The sequence below is a fragment of the Podarcis melisellensis genome (assembly GCF_964234715.1).
Source record: "Podarcis melisellensis genome assembly, chromosome: Z".
Lineage (NCBI taxonomy): Eukaryota > Metazoa > Chordata > Lepidosauria > Squamata > Lacertidae > Podarcis > Podarcis melisellensis.
Genome location: NC_138547.1, coordinates 17749281 through 17767713, shown reverse-complemented (window position 1 = coordinate 17767713; position 18433 = coordinate 17749281). Strand labels below are relative to the sequence as shown.

The following is an 18433-nucleotide window of genomic DNA, read 5'->3' as shown; positions in this document are numbered from 1 at the left end:
GTGTGTGTGTGTGTGTGTGTGTGTGTGTGTGGATGTGTGTGTGTGTGTGTTTGTGTGTGTGTGTGTGGATGTGTGTGTGTGTGTGTGGATGTGTGTGTGGATGTGTGTGGATGTGTGTTTGCATGACTGAGTGAGTGAAGGTTTGTGTGTGTGGCAGATAAAACGTGTGTGAGAGAAAGAGAGAGAAAGAGGGCGTGTGAGGGAAAGTGTGTATGAGTGTGTGAGAAAATGGGGAGGGGGAGAGGGAGAGAGAAACAGACAGACAAAGAGTGTATGTCAGTGTATTTCTCCAGCTTCGCCTCCTCAACCCTCATGCCCCTGTCCTCGTTGCTTCCCCTCCCTACATTCAATGTAAAAATATGTATTTTTACACATTATTTGACATGGTTTCTACTTTGGCTCCAGTTCTCCCTCAGACTGAAGAAAGGAGGTGCCTGCTGCCTCTCTCCTCTCCACCCCCAACCAGCCCACACCGTCACCCCCCAGGTGTCTCCATCATCTCATATCCAAGTCAACGAGAACAGCCTTAGGTGGGCAGCTTTTGCTCCGAGGTCAAGACAGCCTGTCCTGCAATCTGCAGAGAATGTGGCAGCCTCTCCCAGCCCAGGGACACCTGCGGACTCCCTGCCATTTGCTAAATGACTTCCAGCCCTGCCAGTGACTTCCATGATGGATGAGCCTGCTTGAGGATTCTGTGGGCGCAGACGCTTTGCAGATTCCTGTCCTTGTGAGCAGCCAAGATGGGGACAGGACGCCCTCCGAGTGAAGTCGCAGCTGCAATTTCTTCATGGCTCTCTCTCTCTCTTTCAGTCCCAAGGCAAGGCTGCTCTGAACTTCAATCAGCTCAGCAAACACACACCCATAATGAAATACTTTGGAAATAAATGGATGGGGTGTGGAGACTGGCCAGCCAAATAATTGAAGTCCCTGAGCAAAGCTTTCTAAATTATGGTCAACCCTCATGCTGGAGAGGAGGGAGCTAAACCATAGAATCATAGAGTTGGAAGGGTCCAAAGAGTCATCTAGACCAACCCCCTCTGACCTGCTTGTGCTAAGGTGCAGCAGCTGGCAAAGGGAGGGAAAGAGACCCATGGCCTCAACAGAGACTACTGAGAGGCCTTTATGTTGCTCTAAGGCTAGGGGCCACCTCCCTGTAGCCTTAAAATGGAAAGGGATGAGTGGAATACTCCCTTCCCTCTTCTCCCTTGTGTTCTTTCACTCTGTCGGGGCTCATTAGGAGACCTCTCCATCCATTCTGCTTAAGGCAGGGGTGGGGAACTCATAGCCCTCCAGATGTTGTTGGACTCCATCATTAGCTGTCAGTCCTGCACTGAAGGTGGTTGGATTAGATGGCCCTTCCAACTCTATGATCCTATGATTCTATTCCTAGATTCTATTCTTCTTATGCTCATGTGTTCCAGTTTAATGAGAGAGGGAGAAACAGGCCTTTCTACTCAGAAAGCTGACTTAGTCTGCTGTGGAAGCAGAGCAGAGCCACTGCGGCTAGTGGCCACCAATAGCCCACTCCTCTATGAATTTGTCTGATCCTCCTTTAAAGCTATATCTAGGTTGGTGGCCATCCCTGCTTCCTGTGGGAGGGAGTTCCATTCAGATATTGATCTCACTAATTATTGAATCCCAGTCTTTAAACTCCCCCTCGTACACACACTTCTAACTAAAGAACACAATTCAAGCATGCTGAAGGTTGTCCGTAGGCTAGATACGTACCTGACTTCCCTTCTCACCAGGTGGACCTTCCTTGCCAGGGTGACCCTGTTGTGAAGAAAAGTGGGGGGGGGGATACATCAGCTGATGTATTACTACCTGAATGACCGCCTGACCCTGCATAAACCCCATAAGGTCACTTAGATCAGTGGTTCGGCCCAAATTGGCTTAGATCCGTGTTCACCAATCTTGGGTTCCCATCCATTCTTGGACTACAATTCCCAACATCCCCAGACCATTAGTTAATGGTCAGGGACAATGGGAATTGCAGTTCACCTACCCAATGTTGAAGAACAATGATTTAGATCTTCTAAAGGGAAATTGGACTCAAGGCATGGCACTCTACAGAACATTATCAGGCAGTGATGCAAAATGGGCACTTTCCACTACAGTCATACCTTGAGTTGAATGTGCTTTGGGTTCAGCGTGTTTGAGTTGCACTCCGCGACAACCCGGAAGTAACGGAACATGTTACTTCCAGGTTTCGCCGCTTGCGCATGCGCTCAAAATGACATCACACGCATGTGCGGAAGCAGAAAACACGACCTGCGCATGCGCCATTGCGCCCTCACATCTTGTGTTCCATTCAGGATGCGAACAGGGCTCCAGAACGGATCCCGTTCGCATCCCGAGGTACCACTGTATTACCAAATGTGGCCCTACAGGTCTATCTATCTGGAGCCTGGGAGTCTCTCCCCAGGCAACACACCCCACTGGCCCCGCTTCATACCCCAAATGTTTTTGGCTGGATGGAACATGTCTGTAAACTCTCATCACGCTTCCAGTTTAAGCGGAGCTTGTAAGTTTAGTATATATTAGGCTAGTGTACAAAATTACAATTGATTGCTCCACCCACCTTTTCCCCTGGCCCTGCCCACAACTGGGATGTTGCTGTCGGAAGGTCACCCAGGAGGAAATGCTGCCTGCTACAACAGAGGTGAGGATCCTCAGGCCCAGGGTGTGAATGTGGCCCTCCAGAACTCTGCATCTGGCCCTCCAAACTCTCTTGTTGCCAAACCCCTCACCAGCTCAGCTTCACACCTTCCTGGGCTGCTTCTGTCTGATTGTATCCTTGAACTGTGATAGTGCCTGCCGGGGTGGAGAGGCTCTGACTGTTACTTCTACCAGTACGTTTCCGAGCACAATTCAAAGTGTTGGTGCTGACCTAAATGCCCTAAATGGCATCGGTCCAGTATATCTGAAGGAGTGTCTCCACCTCCATCGTTCTACCTCGACACTGAGGTCCAGCGCCAAGGGCCTTCTGGTGGTTCCCTCGCTGCGAGAGACCAAGTTACAATGAACCAGACAGAGGGCCTTCTCAGTAGTGGCGCCTGCCCTGTAGAACGCCCTCCCAGATGTCAAAGAGAACAACAACCACCAGACTTTTAGAAGACATCTGAAGGCAGCCCTGTTTAGGGAAGCTTTTAATGTTTGATGTATTACAGTATTTTAATATTTTGTTGGAAGCCGCCCAGAGTGGCTGGGGAAGCCCAGCCAGATGGGCGGGGTATAAGTAATAAATTATTATTATTATTATTATTATTATTATTATTATTATTATTATTATTATTATACCACTGGCATGAGGCCTCCAGAAGATCATTGACCAGGGAACACGGCCCTCAGATTGAAAAAGGTTCCCCAGCCTTGCCCTAGGAACAAGAAAGGTCACCAAAAATCCTCAAAACGGCTTACCGGGGGACCGTCTGCTCCAGGCATACCGGGAAGTCCAGGTTTCCCCAGGGGACCCTAAGGGAGAAAAAAAGGAAACATGAAGGTGAGTCACTTCTACAACTGATGTCCACCATGGAAGCATCATCAACCTGATCTGCCCTGCTGATAGTGTTCTGACTACAAAGATCCTTGACACGATTCATCGTATCTCAATTCAATCTTATAGATTGTATTCAACACTGACTATACTCAGAGTAGACCCACGGGGGATGGGAGGGGGCAGAACCAAGTTATCTGTGATGCAATTGGTCAGTTAGTTAAGAATTTATATATATTTTCTTGATTTAGGGGGGCAGCTGACCCCCTGGCTATGTCCATGCGTGACCCAGTAGCAAATGGGCAACCAGTGCAGATCTCTGAGCACAGGTGCTATATGTTGACTCACTCCTTCAGCAATTGTGCTGCAGCATTCTGCAACTACTGCAGTTTCTGGATCAAGCACTGGATGAAACCCCACACAGAGCGCATTGCAGTAATCCAGTCTTGAAGTAACCAATGCATGAACCAATACTGTTTGTTGAAGTTTCAGGGAGTTGTAGCTCCATGAGGGGTAAACTAGAGTTCCCAGGATTCTTTTGCTGAAGCCAGGGGTCTTAAATATGCTTTACATGTGTGGTGTGGATGTGACCTCGGAGGGAAAGTTCTTTGTGTGGAAACTGATGGAACTGTAATGGTTTATTTGTATGTGCTAGAACATCACTTTGAACATGTGTTCATGAACAAAGATAGCCCAGGGTGTCCCTTTGTATATTTACCTACAGAAGCAACCTCTCACCAGAGGCCGATTTCTGTTTTCAGTCTCTCACTCTTTGGCTAAGTTGCAACTCAAGTATACAACATACTGTTTTGGGGTTGATTCTATCAAGTCTGAACAGTCTCTAGAAATCTTAATAAGCAGATGTTGAACATGGAAACAAACACTTATTCAAAGACTGAATATGCACTCAGAGCAGCAGAGAATACTGTAAAGAGCAACTACTTTTAATTAACATACTTTGTCTCCGGGTGGACCGATTGCACCTTGAGGACCAGGAAGACCCTAGAAAACAAAGGGATATCTCAGACACATAGGGATAGCATAGACCCCAAGAAGCCCAAATTGTTGTATTCTGTTATTTGAAACATATTATCTCTGAAAACCATCAGGAAATTATAACAGCTGCAAAAATTATGATCACTAAGAACTATGGAAAATGTACATCTCCTGTTGCATGTGAACAGTCTGATAACATTTGGTGTACAGTAACAATGATTAACTCATTATAAAATAGCACATATAAATCTATTATTCTTATTTATTAAATTTGTATCCGGTCCTTCATCCAAAATCACAGGGTGGTTCACAACATAAAAATATGAAATGAGAACACAAAATGCATAATAAAAACAAACACAAAAACAAACCAATACCCCGCCCCCAATACAATCTAAGACTATAGAACGTTCTATCGGCCAAAGGCCTGGTTAGAGGAACTTTTTCTCCTGGTGCCTAAAAATATTTAATGAAGGCACCAGGCAAGCCTTCCTGGGGAGAGTATTCCACAAATGGGGAGCCACTGCAGAAAAGGCCATTTCTTGTGTTGCCACCTCCTGGAGCTCTCATGGAGGAAGCACGTGAAGAAGGGGCCCAGAAGATGATTACCATGAGGAGACGTAATTTCTGAGGTCCTGAGCCATCTAAGGCTTTATAGGTCAGTACCAGGACTTTCAAATGTGTCTTTCTCATTCCTACCTAGAGATACCAGGGACTGACCCTAGGATCTCCTGCCTGCAAGAAAGATGTGCTATCACTGAACTTTGTTGCTTCCCTAAATGCAGCAGTTTCCTGACATAGCAATTAAACCACATTAGGAAAACGAAACTCCTTTTGATCTGCATATTCCAATCCTGCAGCAAGATTACTGACCCACAATTTTGCATCATGCACTTCAATTTAATGGACACAAAGGTTTTTCTTTTCACTTGGCTCAAAAAGCATTCTCTCACCTGAGCACCTGGGGTTCCTTGTTGACCTGGGGGTCCTGGCTCACCTTGAGGACCCTGAAGAGGAAGAAGAAGAAGACCAAATTTTAATGGGAAGGATCATTTTGAGGTTAAATTAGGTCCCTAAGAAAAAATGCAGAAGGGGAGAGCGCTCCTTTGCTCAGGTCCTTCTTAAGAACAGAAGAAGAGCCTGCTTGATCAGGCTAATGGCCCATCTAGTGCAGCCTCCTGTCCTCACAGTGGTCAACCAGATGCCCCAATGGGAAGCCCCCAAGCAGGACATGAGCAGAACAGCAACTCTGCTCACTTGTGATTCATAGAATCATAGATAGAACCATAGAACTGTAGAGTCAGAAGGGCTCAAAATGTAATTTAGCTCAAGCCCCCACAATGCAGGAATCACATGCAGGATTCCCAACAACTGGTATTCAGAACCATTACTGCCTCTGACTGTGGAGGTGGAACATAACCTTAATGGTTAGCAGCCACCACAAATTTGTCCAATACCCTGTTAAAGCCATCCAAGTTGGGTAGGGTTTGCACTTAGCTGCAAACTCACCTGAGATTCTCCTCTGCTCCTAATGAAAGGGGTTGATTAGAACATCACACAAAAACATCAGGATTAGGCCAAAGGGGCCCCATCTCATCCAGCACCCTGTCCTCACAGTGACCAGCCTGGTGCTCATTATGGGAAACCTGCAAGCAGGACCCATGCACAAGACCCCTCTTCCCTCCTGCACTTTCCTGTAACTGGTGTTCAGAAGCCCTGCTGCCTCCAGCTGGGGAGGCAGAGCATAGGCATCCTGGTTAGTTACCACTGATAGCCTTGTTCTCCTCTTGTCTCATCCTCTTTTAAAGCCATTCAAGCTGGTGGCCATCACTCCTCCTGGGGGAGTGAATTCCATAGTTTTAACTGCACTGCATGAAGAAGGGTTTTCTGTTATATGTACTGAATCTTCCAACGTTAAGTTCATTAGATGGCCACAAATTCTAGTGTTCCTTCTCAGTGCCCTACTGTATGGGATGAATAAGTCGTACATACAGCCCAGCACACTGACAAATGCTATGTGTATCAGAGAGAATGAGAGGGGGGAGGGAGGAAGAAGGAGCGAGAGAGACTGGCATTTGGTGTAAGGCTGTTTTGATGCCCATAAATTACCCCAGTGTGTTAGTTGATATATTGCCCTCACAAAGGGAAGGGATGTGCAACACTACTGGAAAATCAATTTCAAATTAAAAATTAATTAGCAACCATTTCCTTCCAGAAAACAGCACCTTGAACATTCTCCGGCTGTGAAACGAACACAGCTCAGGAAAGCAATTAGTAAATGTAATTTACACAACACATACACACAAAACCTGGATAGTTAAACAGAGTGGAGGAAAGAACTTACCACACTCCCTTTGGGACCCGTCTGCCCATCCATGCCAGCTATGCCCTGGGAGAAAATTTAATATAGGTAATCAAGACAAAGTGAGATGTCTTCAGCATCTTCTGAGAAAATCAAACAGAACCAAGAAGCTCTAGACCTGATCCAGCTTCCTAACTGGCTAATATTCCCAAAATGCAGGACATAAAGGTATAGTGAAATGTTGACCCACTGGATATTGCTGAACTACAGCTCCCATAATTGACCATGCTTGCTAGGGGTTAATAGGAGTTGTACGCTGGCAACATCTGGAGGGTCAAAGGTTCCCCATTCCTGCTGTAACAGAACTGTCAGTGTGTCATGATCAGCTCTAGCTACAGACGAGGTATGTAGAATCATAGAATTGCAGAGTTGGGAAGAACCCCACTGGTCATCTAGTCCAAACTCCTGCAATGCAGGAATCACAGCTGAAGAATCTCTGACAGATGGCCATCCAACCTCTGCTTAAAAACTTCCAACTGAGGAAACTCCACAACACCTTGGATCAGTGAGGCTGGTTCCCACGGGGATAGAAGGTGAGAAGACCAACAGTGGGAGGAGCCACAGCAAATGGGAGCCAGAGCCAGAAACAATGATAGCCAGAGCCACACATTCTATAAGAAGGAAAGCGGGTGGAGGCTGGCCAAACTCAGAGCAAGAATAGTGGGGCAGTGTCCCATTTTGCCCTAATCAGTCAGCCTCCAAGAGGTTGGATGCCATCTCTCTGCAGGGATCACAGCACTCTCTCCTTCCAATCAACAGGCACAGAGGCAGGAATGGCCCCCTTGGAGAGCTTGCAAACGTAGGAAGATAGGAAATCCTGCCTTTGTGAGTGGTAGTCACTATCGCTCCAATAATTGTGTTAATTTTCTGCAACGTTTTGACATTTCCCTTCCATTGAAATTCATCACATGATTTATCACATAGGTTTCAGCCACAGAGGACAGAGGGACATACAGTATAGGTTAAGGTTACCAGATTTTTTTCAGTGACTCCAGGGCACTTTTCAACTTCCTCCTAATAAATGGATTTTGTCAGGGGATTGATTTGTAAATCCAGGGACTATCCCTGGGAAACGGGGACATCTGGTAACCTTAGTATAGGTTTCAGAGGAAGTGGAACTGTAGTGGAACAAAAACAGCATGACCAACACATAAAGGGGTTGGAAACTGCTGCCTGCTCACATCCCTAGCAGCGAATCTGTAGGGTGTCTAGCTCAGAATTATCCACACTGACTGGCAGCAGCACCATTTCAGGTTTTCAGGCAAGGAGTCTTTCCCAACCCCACCTGAAGGTGCCTCTAGGAATTGAATCTGGCTCCTTCTGCATGCAAAGCAACTGTCTGACCACTGACCTATGCCCCTTCTCCCATTTTTAATTCCCATAAGCTCCCCAGGGACTATACTACATCATTGCACTATTGCTCTTCTCCGATTACTTAAATCCCCTCCGTTACAACATTGTAACATCTGATAGGACAGAAACAGAGGTGGTGGGAGCATTATTTTTTTGCTATCTCAGCTGACTCTTTTGTAAGATGAGGACGTGCTCCAAAGCCAGGGGGGAGGAGACACTAAAAAAACAATGCTACTCACTGGAGGTCCTGGGGGTCCTGGAGGTCCCTTGGGTCCCAGCAAACCACGGGGTCCCTATAAGAGGAAGCAAATAAGAGTTTGAACATGTCCGTTAGGGTGAGACGGAGATCACATTCTATATTCGACTTCTGATCCATTTCTCTGAATGCTGTCACTTTTGTAGCTGAAAAACATTTCACCCATACATGGAGTGAAATAGCAGGAGTCTCAGGGCAATCCTGAGGTTTGCCAGAGTGTAAACAAACAAACAAACAAACAAACAAACAAACAAACAAAGTGGGACTTTCATCCAACAGCCAAACAAGGACTGTTCAGTGCCTACCAAAGATGTTGGAGAATTCTGTCAGAAATGGGAACAGAAATTGCCCCCCAGTCTGCATGTTCATCTGAAGTCAGGAATGGAAATCATGCAAGTGAAAATAAGCAGCATTGTGGGGTGGGTGGGTGTGTTTTTAAAGTTGCATAAATATAATTACATTATTCTCTGCATTGGTTTTGAAATTTCTGTTTCTATTGAAATTGATTGCATGTGATTTATTGATAAATTGTTTGCATTTCTATCCCACCTTTTCCTCAAAGGAAATAATGGACAGGACTTACATCCATTAATTTCAGCAGGTAGAACTCAGTTGGTTACTATTTATTTATTGTTTTATTTATTGCATTTGCATTCCACCTTTTTCTCTAAGAAGCACCTAGTTGCACGCATTGCCCCCCCCCATTTAATCCCCACATGCCCATTTATTTTTCAGTGCATCTGCTCTAAGTAGGATGAGCATTTGGAGGACAACCCTTTACTTCCAGTGCCAAAGCCTGTGCAGAAACTATAATCACAGGGAGTTCCTTAGCTACAGCCCAGTCAAAGACTATGTGGTTTTGTGGGTCAACCAAAAGCAACAACCCTGTGAGGTAGGCTAGGCTGAGAAGCAATGACTGGCCCAAAGTCAGCACCCAGTGAGTTTCATGGCTCAGGTCCAAGTCTGACACTCTAATTATACCACATTGTCTCTGTCTCTCTCTGTCTCTCTGGTTGCATTTATTTTTATTCTATAAAATTGTAATCAAGTTCTACTCAGAGTAAACCCACTGAAATCCATAGATCTGATTTAGTAATAGGGCTACTCTAAGTAGGACTAGCATTTTGAGACAATCCATTATGCCCCAGTGGCTAAAGAGGGATCCAGGGCCTGTGTGGAATTAGCTGCATCCCAGTTTCATACTGTGAAGTTGTTATCATTATTTATCGCATTTATATCCCACTTTTTCTCCAAGAAGCTGAAGGTGGTGTGTACACACTCCCCCTGCTCTCTTTTATCCTCACAACCACCCTATGAGGTAGGTTAGACTGACAGGCAGTTACATTGAGAGCGTCAGGCTCCACCCGTCCCTCCCTCATCACTATCCTCTTCCTTCTTCCCCCAGCCATGAATGATCCAGAAAAGTGCCCTGGCTATTTATACTCATCTAAATGCCTTCCTAATTACTGTCAGTACCTGCTGGATTTTAAAGCAGTTTTTAAAGGCAGGTAAACAACCTAGAAGTTGTTGCTTAGAAAAGTATGTTGAGGAAAACAGGAAGGATGACGTCACCTCGGCAGATCTTCACCAGCCTCCTCACCTCATCCAGATATGATGGAGCTTTTTGATATTCATATCTCTCCTCCCCACGCCCACCCCACAACAAAAATCACACACACTTGCCTCAAATGAAGAGTTCCTGACATTTTTGACAAAGGCTGTCATATTGGTAAGCTCAGTTTTTGCAACAGCAGCAATCTTTTAAAATGTTTTCAAAACTCCATTGACAGCTTTCTGTTAGAGCTGAGGGAAAAAACTGGAGAGTCGTGCATCTGTCACTCAGATTTATTGACAGCTTCTGTAATTTATCTATGTATTATTTTGTTATGTGAGTATCCCCCTCTTTTCTACAAAAAGCTCAAGGTGGTGTCCATGGTTCCTGCCCCATATTTTCATTTTCACAACAACCCTGGGAGGTAGGTCAGGCCAAGAGACAGTGACTGGCCCAAGGTCACCCAGTGGCTGAGTGGGGAATTTGAATCTGGCTCTCCCAAGTACTAGTCCAACTGGTATTAATAGGAGATATGACCCAGGAAACACCTGGTTCTAGTGTCATTTGTGCCATGAACTCATCAAGTGGGCTTAAGGAAGCCTGTTCTCTCATTCAGCCTCAGTCCTCCTGTCTGCAGTATGGGGACTCGGTGGGGAGCTAGCCAAAATGGACAAAGTAAGTTGCAGAGGACCTTTTCACACATTATGTTTTAGCAAACCTGGGTTTGCCTTTGAGTATATGCTCTGCGGGGGGGGGAGGGGTACACCACATCTCCAACACTTCATAAGCACTCATGTGAGACACTGGGCATTATGCTATCTTAGAGAAGAATCTTTGGTGTACACCTCTAATACGTAGCTAATGCAGTATATGCTGTATTTTGTTTTGTTTCTATTGCTGTGGTGAATGACTTACGGGTTCGCCAGGGAGACCTCTGGGTCCAACTTCACCATCGTCGCCCTATTTGGATGCAAAGAAATGGGAAGGAAGAAGGCAAGAGAGAGATCAGAAATGGGCTCTACCAACTGTGTTTTCATTTGTGATTAAATAATTGCACAGGCAAAACAGCTCTGTGAGAGTGATAAGGAGTAGCCCGTGCATAAAGAAGACCTTGTCAACTAAGAGAATAATACAACATGTATAGAACTGATGAGATCAGAGAAGCTGTAAGCAATATCATCATAATCCATGCCAACATTTATGAAGATAGATTTGCTTAAACAAAGAGTGGTGTGTGTGTAATTTTGATAAATGAAGGTTAATATGTAACACAGTGGTTCCCAAAGTGCTTCTGACCCCTGGTATCACTGAATCAAGTTCGCCAGCTTTGTTGAATTAATCAAACTAGTTTTAATTGGATTTCGAATAAATGGACAATTAATTGTTACTGTTTTATATTTTGTTGTGTTATTATGTTCCTTAATGGGTCCTGCAAACCACTGACCTGAATAATACTTTTTACAGCATAGGGAAGGGGGAACCACTGAAGAAATGGTTGGAACCAATGGGGGAACCATTGAAAAATAGCCAGCTAAGAGTATCAAATGATCCAAACTCAACAGGGGGGTTAAATATAGGGTCTTCCCTATATTTCTTCTCTTTTCCCCATTATACCAACAGGTCTCCATTGGACAGGAAATGAATGTAAGGATGTTATTCTGTAAGTTACGTCATTTTGCTACAGCAGGATGAAAAAGGGAGTTTGGGGCAGAAGTCAAATTGCAGTGGAATGGAAACAGAGCTGCGTGTGATGGATTCAAGGCATGACAGAAAGCGATGCCTTCTCACATCCCTAAATGCATGAAAAAGTAGTGAATGATTTGCAAGAGCTCCATTTGCACACATGGGCTACCCCTTAGGGTTGCAGTCAGAGAGTGAGGAACAAGCACATCTGAACCTGTCTAGGTTCCTTGCAGACAAAAGAAGAGCGGAATGGACTCACCCTCTCGCCATCTTCTCCAGGGGCTCCTGGGGGTCCTGAAGGGCCTGGTTCACCCTAAGAAAAACAAAGGACAAAATCAGCCACATTCTTGAAGAACACAAGAACCTAGAAAGAGCCCTGCTGGATCAAGCCGATAGTTCATCTAGTCCAGCTTCTTCTGCTCACAATGGCCAATCAAATGCCCAGTGGGATGCAAGCAGGATCTCCCCTCCTGTGGATTCTAGCCATTCTGTCTTTGGGGCTTGTAGCCACTAATATTTTTTTAATAGAAAAAATATAAAGAATTTTATTCAGTTGCCTTCCATAGCATATAGCTTCCCAGCATTATAAAATTGCAAATGGCTATATGAAATGTTATTTATCTTAATATATCCATCTTTGCAAGCAATTCCCCTTAAGACAATGCACATTACTTTCACTAATGTATGCATTTTTTATTCACATTTTTAATGTTTGAGAACTGCATTGCAAAATTCAGAGAAGTGTGAGTTTTGAAGGATAGGTGCATTTTGGTTTAATGCCCTGCTTTGGGCATTTTGAATTAGGTAGGTTAATGAACCAAACTGAATTCCACCCCCCACCCATCCCAAGTTGAGGTTATCAAAACCAGCCAGCCTCTTCATGATGGCATATAAAGTAATTCAGCCAGAACAAGATATAAACCTGTAATAGACTTACCCTGTGGCCTTTCTCCCCTGGCAATCCAGCAAGACCATCGAAACCTCGGTCACCCTACAGTAAAATTTTAAGGAGAGGTAACTTTTTTAAAAACAACAACAAAATCACCTACCATTTCCTAAAAGCTGTAAGTGAATGAGCTCTCCGAGCAGCTTGTCAGATCAAGAGATGGCAAAGTTTCTTCTTGCCAAATATGCTGAGCATTCAGACAGAATACATCCAGGTTTTGTTGCCTGGTTAAATCATTGGGAGCCACCCATCCCAGAATAGATGCTGCCTATAACAGGAATGGATGGAGGATGGACATCAAGTCACACATGGCATGACTGCAATGAGCAAAGGAAGGTGGAAGTATGTGGGGAAGGTATCTCATCTCAGGGCCTCTGTTTCCACAATGGCCACAGCTTTGGAGCAACAGCTAATTCTGTGCTAAGTTAGAAGATATTTAGCACATACGGTGGTAGTCAATGAAGGCTGCATATGCACTACACATTTAGAGCAGCATCATACCACTTTAAATAGTCAGGGCTGCCCCCAAAGAATTCTGGGAGCTGTAATTTGCTAGTTTGAGAGTTGTCAGGAGGCCCCCTCAGATACAATTCCTAGAGAGGTTTAGCAGTCAATCCTTCTTCACAGGGAACTGAGAATTGAAGCTCTGTTATGGGAATAGGGAATATGGGAACAGGGATGCGGGTAGCGCTGTGGGTTAAACCACAGAGCCTAGGACTTGCCGATCAGAAGGTCGGCGGTTCAAATCCCGTGACGGGGTGAGCTCCCGTTGCTCGGTCCCTGCTCCTGCCAACCTAGCAGTTCGAAAGCACATCAAAGTGCAAGTAGATAAATAGGTACCGCTTCGGCGGGAAGATAAACGGTGTTTCTGTGCGCTGCTCTGGTTCACCAGAAGCGGCTTAGTCATGCTGGCCACATGACCCAGAAGCTGTACGCCGGCTCCCTCGGCCAATAAAGCGAGATGAGCGCCGCAACCCCAGAGTCGGTCAAGACTGGATCTAATGGTCAGGGGTCCCTTTACCTTTACCTATGGGAATAATGGTCTTCTAACAACTCTCGGCACCCTTAAGAAACTACAGTTCCCAATATGCTTTGAAAGGAGGCACCATTCTTTTAAGTGTAGTGCTGATTTAAATATATGGTACAAGTAGGACCTAGGTTCTACTCTGAGTAGACCCATTAAATTATTAAAATGAGTACGTTTGGTCCATCCATTTCAATAGACCTACCCTGTGCAAAACTTTGTTGAATACCACCCACAATATTTAAGCTTTTCAAACAAGATTTATCCGTAAGAGGGGTCAGGAAAATATAATAATTGGAAAATATAATAATGATAATGATAATAATAATAACCTGCTCTTCACCTGAAGGTCCCAAGGTGGGTTACAGCATTAAAATACAATTTTAAAAGTAATTTAAAGCAACTCCCATCATGCATGAGCATTGGATGTGCCAACTAGCAATGGATGAGATATGTAGTCCAATAACATCTAGAGGGGTGCAGGTTTCCTACCCATGATCTATAAACAGGGGTGGGGAACCTCTGGAACAGGGGCTGGATACAGACCACCAAGCCTGTACACAGAAAAATCTCTGTCTTTGTAGTTTAAAATTATTTAGCCACCTCTCATCTCCTCTACCCTGACCCTGAAACATCTCCCTAATTTTCAATATTTTTCGGACCAGGCAATGGTGGCTGTACATCTCCGGGGACAAATGATTTGTGGTCCTCTTCCTTTGCAACAGTCCCTGTCTCCATCCATTTCCACCTTAAGTACCAACTTAATCAAACACTTAAACACTAACATGCAGCTCACTGGCAAAATGTCTCCATATTTAAATTTCCTGTTTAGTGGCTTCTATCCCTTTTGATGATAGCTGAGCGAACTCTGAAGGAAGTGAGGAGCAAAGGAAAAAGGGAAATTTCTTTCTAGATATATAAATTAGCACAAAGGGCAGGTGCGGCCATTAAATCTGCAGTTGCAAATCTTCAGCTTTTGGGCTGACGGGAGCACCAGGCCCCTAGGCGACAGGCTCATCCCACCCGGAATGCGATTGCTCCTTGTAAATGGCAGTATGTTTCCTAGAGTAAATGGGGATTAAAAAAAATACCTTTGGCCCAGTCTGGCCAGGCATCCCTCGAGCGCCATCGCTTCCAGCACGTCCCTAAAAAGAGAGGGGAAGAAATTAAGGTACAAAGCTAGGGTTACCAGACGTCCCCGTTTCCTGGGGACAGTCCCCGGATTTGTGAATAAGTCCCTGGACAAATTCCATCCCTGGAATATCCCCGGATTTCATCTAATGTCCCTGGGAAATGCAGCAACGGCAGTCTCAGCAGCCTGGAGCAGTTAGCTCCTGACCCCAGCAACTAAGCTGTGAAGGGAGGCTTCATGCTGCCTTTCAGAGCAGCCTCCCAACTCCTACTTGCATGCAAGCAGGAGGGGGTCGGGACCTCTCAGTTAGGCAATGGGAAGCCTCCTTTCCCAGCTGAGAGATCCCTGCTCCCTCCTGCATGCACGCAAGTAGGAATGGAATTGGGGCTGCTCCGATGGGAAGGGAGGCATTGCACTGCCTGAGCCTCACTGCTATTCTCGGCCCTCCTTCTCCGCCTTCCATGCCTGACCCACCATGCACCACTTCCCCACCACCACCACTGAAGAAGAAACAACTCAGGGGCTGCCCAGACTCATGGAGAAAGGAGATAGAAGCCTTGGAGGAAGGGGAAACATGGCGGTTGAGGTCAAGGCAGCGGCCACCCCTCTGCCACTGCCATCGCTGCAGCATCAACGTCCTGAATGTGTAGTATGTATGTATGTATGTATTTAAAGTGTCCCCAGATTCATTGGGGGAAAAATCTGGTAACCTTATACAAAGCACCAACACTAGCAAGGCATCAAAGGGCACATCACTATGACTTTGATCATGGTTAGCTGAATGGCTCGGTATATGGTGCATTATTCTTATTCCAGAAGAATAAGGATGAATCAACATTACAACAGAAGGAGGTGGACTATACTTTGTTGGGAGTTTTTAAACAGAGGTTGGATGGTCATCTGTCAGGGGTGCTTCAGCTGGGATCCCTGCATTGCAGGGGGGGGAGGGTTGACTGACCGGCGGGTCCCTTTCAACTCTACAATTCTATCATTCTCAATAAACTTTGATGGATTGAATTCTATCATTCTATGAACTTGGAACATGGACTCTCCTTCACTGGAGATTTTTAAGCAGATGTCAGAATGACACCTCCCAGGGATTCCTTAGCTGTTATTTCTGCATTGCAGAGGGTTGGACAGGATGATCCTTGGGGCCCCTTCCAATTCTACAGCTCTTTGAGAGCAGGACAGAACATGGGGGACCAGCACAGCTCACAATCCCGACCACAGAATAGGTCCATGGAACACCATTCCAAAGAGATGATAATTTCAGTATTGATGGGTTCTGCCAAGATCAGCAGTGCAAATATGTGCCCAATGGCCTCTTAATTTTTCAATTAAACACACAAGGACTGGCCACCAACTCAAATTAAGCAGAGAGAAGTCAACTGCAAGAGTCACGTGTTTCTGCAGAAAGCCTTGACAAAAGGATCTGCTTCCCTCTTACATAATGCAACTCAGGAACAGCTGGAGGTGCAGATGGCGGGACCTCCACTGAATAGGAATTAGAAATGGACACCTGCGTTTTCCCAAAAGTGAATTTGCTGTGAACGTGGGGAGTCAGGAATCCCTCCCTAAAGGAAGCCAAAGGGGGTCAACAGTGCCATTGATAGCGCCCCTGCTTCTGCCCCTCTGAACTCTGCTTGCTGCTCTGGATCCTAAGTTTGGGGCTGACTGAATCTCATATCACCCTCCCAACCAACCATCTTTAGGGCTGGACAGAGGCTGGAGACCAATCCAGCAGCTGCAAGCAGGATAATTGAAGGCCAACCAAATCCAGGCCCTGAACCAATTCAGGGGGCCTTCCACAGTCACGCAGCCAGGAGAGGTTTCCCCACAATTAAACATGCCTGCACACATCCTTCTCCCCACACTTTGCCACCAGACTGCTCCAGATCACTCTGTGTGGACCCAATACATAAGACCATACCAAGCATGCTTTTAATCTCACTGCACACGTACTCGTCGTCCTGGTTTCCCCGATGGGCCTGGAGGTCCTTGTACCCCTCGTGGTCCCTGAAACAAATGGAACAGAGCATGGGGAAAAAAGATAAGCATAGGAACACACAAAGCTGCTGTATATGGAGGCAGACCAATGATTCATCCACCATGCCAGTGAAGACTGAATTTGGGATATGCTCTACCATGTGCCTTTCTCATAAAAAATAAAGTAAGATTCTAGTCCTCACTGCTCTGAATAAAGGGATGATTTAATACATTTAGGCACCAGGCAGAAACATTCCTCTTCTCACATGCATTTGGCTAATCAAACAATCTATAGCCATTTAATCTGTGAGGTGGATGAGTGTGTCCTTGTTGCTTGTTATTATGGTATGTATTTTTGTGTTTTTATATCGTAAACCGCCCTGTAATCTTCAGACGAAGGGCAGTACAGTAGAGAGAGAGATAGATAAAACTTTATTCGCATTAGCCAATGGCCATAGCAACAGTAAAACATTACAATATACACAGAAAAGGAAATTTGATATAAGAGCACAATTTAAAGTCCTGAATCAGCAGTCAGTTAGTGGCCCTTTTTCTGATTGCCCCTGCTATGAACCTAGCAACCTTTGCTGTGATCTGCTCATTTTGATCTGATAGAAGAAAGGACATTGTGGCAGTGTTTGAGCGTCCTGGGATGGTTAGTGCGAGTGGGGTGATGATCTCATTCCTCAGGTCTTTGTGCAGTACAGTATAGAAATTTAATAAATAATAATAAAGTTAGTAAGCTGCCTTACACCAAGTCAGATCATTGGTCCACTGAATTCAAGTATTGTCTACATTGAGTGTCAGTGGCTTTGTGTGGTTTCAGACAGGAGATGTTGGGGATTATACCTAGGGCCGTCTGCATGCCAAGCAGATGCTCTCCTGCTGAGCTATGGATATTCCCAGTTACTTGCGATAATAGGACCAGGAACATAGGAATTTGCCTACACAGAGACAGACCATTTGTCAACCTAGCTCAGTACTGAGGGGATTTCTGTTGATATTTTGATATGCTTTGCCACTGAATGATTGCCCCTCATCTAAAAAGGAAGTAAGGCTCCAGTCCTCATGAACCTGAGCAGATGACATGGATTGAACCTGGGACCTTCTGCATGGAAAGCCAATGCTCTGCCACTGAGCTACAGCCCTTCCCTCAAGTGAATCACAAAGGAGGGCAAGGATGCAAAACCTAGTGAGGGCCACTGGCGCAGTCATCCTGGCTCCATGTGGTAAAGGTAAAGGGACCCCTGACCATTAGGTCCAGTCGTGGCCGACTCTGGGGTTGTGGAACTCATCTCGCTTTATTGGCTGAGGGAGCTGGCGTACAGCTTCCAGGTCATGTGGCCAGCATGACCAAGCCACTTCTGGTGAACCAAGGCAGCGCACGGAAATGCCATTTCCCTTCCTGCCAGAGCGGTACCTATTCATCTACTTGCACTTTGACATGCTTTCGAACTGCTAGGTTGGCAGGAGCAGGGACCGAGCAACAGGAGCTCACCCCATCGCGGGGATTCGAACCACCAACCTTCTGATTGGCAAGTCCTGTGGTTTAACCCACAGCGCCACCCACGTCCCTGGCTCCGTGTGGTACCTATGTGCAAAGAGCAACATCTTTGCCCTGAAAGGTGGAAAGGGATAAGCACAGTT

The 18433-nt window shown here is 45.6% G+C and overlaps 1 protein-coding gene across 4 annotated transcripts in view; it reads right to left on the bottom strand.

Annotated features, from left to right (window-relative positions):
* COL5A1 (collagen type V alpha 1 chain) overlaps positions 1-18433 on the bottom strand; it is a 174478-nt gene that overhangs the window by 60566 nt on the left and 95479 nt on the right. For all 4 annotated transcript variants that reach the window (XM_081897750.1, XM_081897752.1, XM_081897753.1 and 1 more), the window contains exons 16-26: positions 16763-16816; positions 14760-14813; positions 12636-12689; positions 11958-12011; positions 10931-10975; positions 8447-8500; positions 6837-6881; positions 5446-5499; positions 4454-4498; positions 3421-3474; positions 1729-1773 (exon numbers count right to left, since the gene is read on the bottom strand). In XM_081897750.1, the coding sequence (XP_081753876.1) occupies positions 1729-1773; positions 3421-3474; positions 4454-4498; positions 5446-5499; positions 6837-6881; positions 8447-8500; positions 10931-10975; positions 11958-12011; positions 12636-12689; positions 14760-14813; positions 16763-16816 (558 nt within the window). The remainder of the gene's footprint in view (positions 1-1728; positions 1774-3420; positions 3475-4453; positions 4499-5445; positions 5500-6836; positions 6882-8446; positions 8501-10930; positions 10976-11957; positions 12012-12635; positions 12690-14759; positions 14814-16762; positions 16817-18433) is intronic.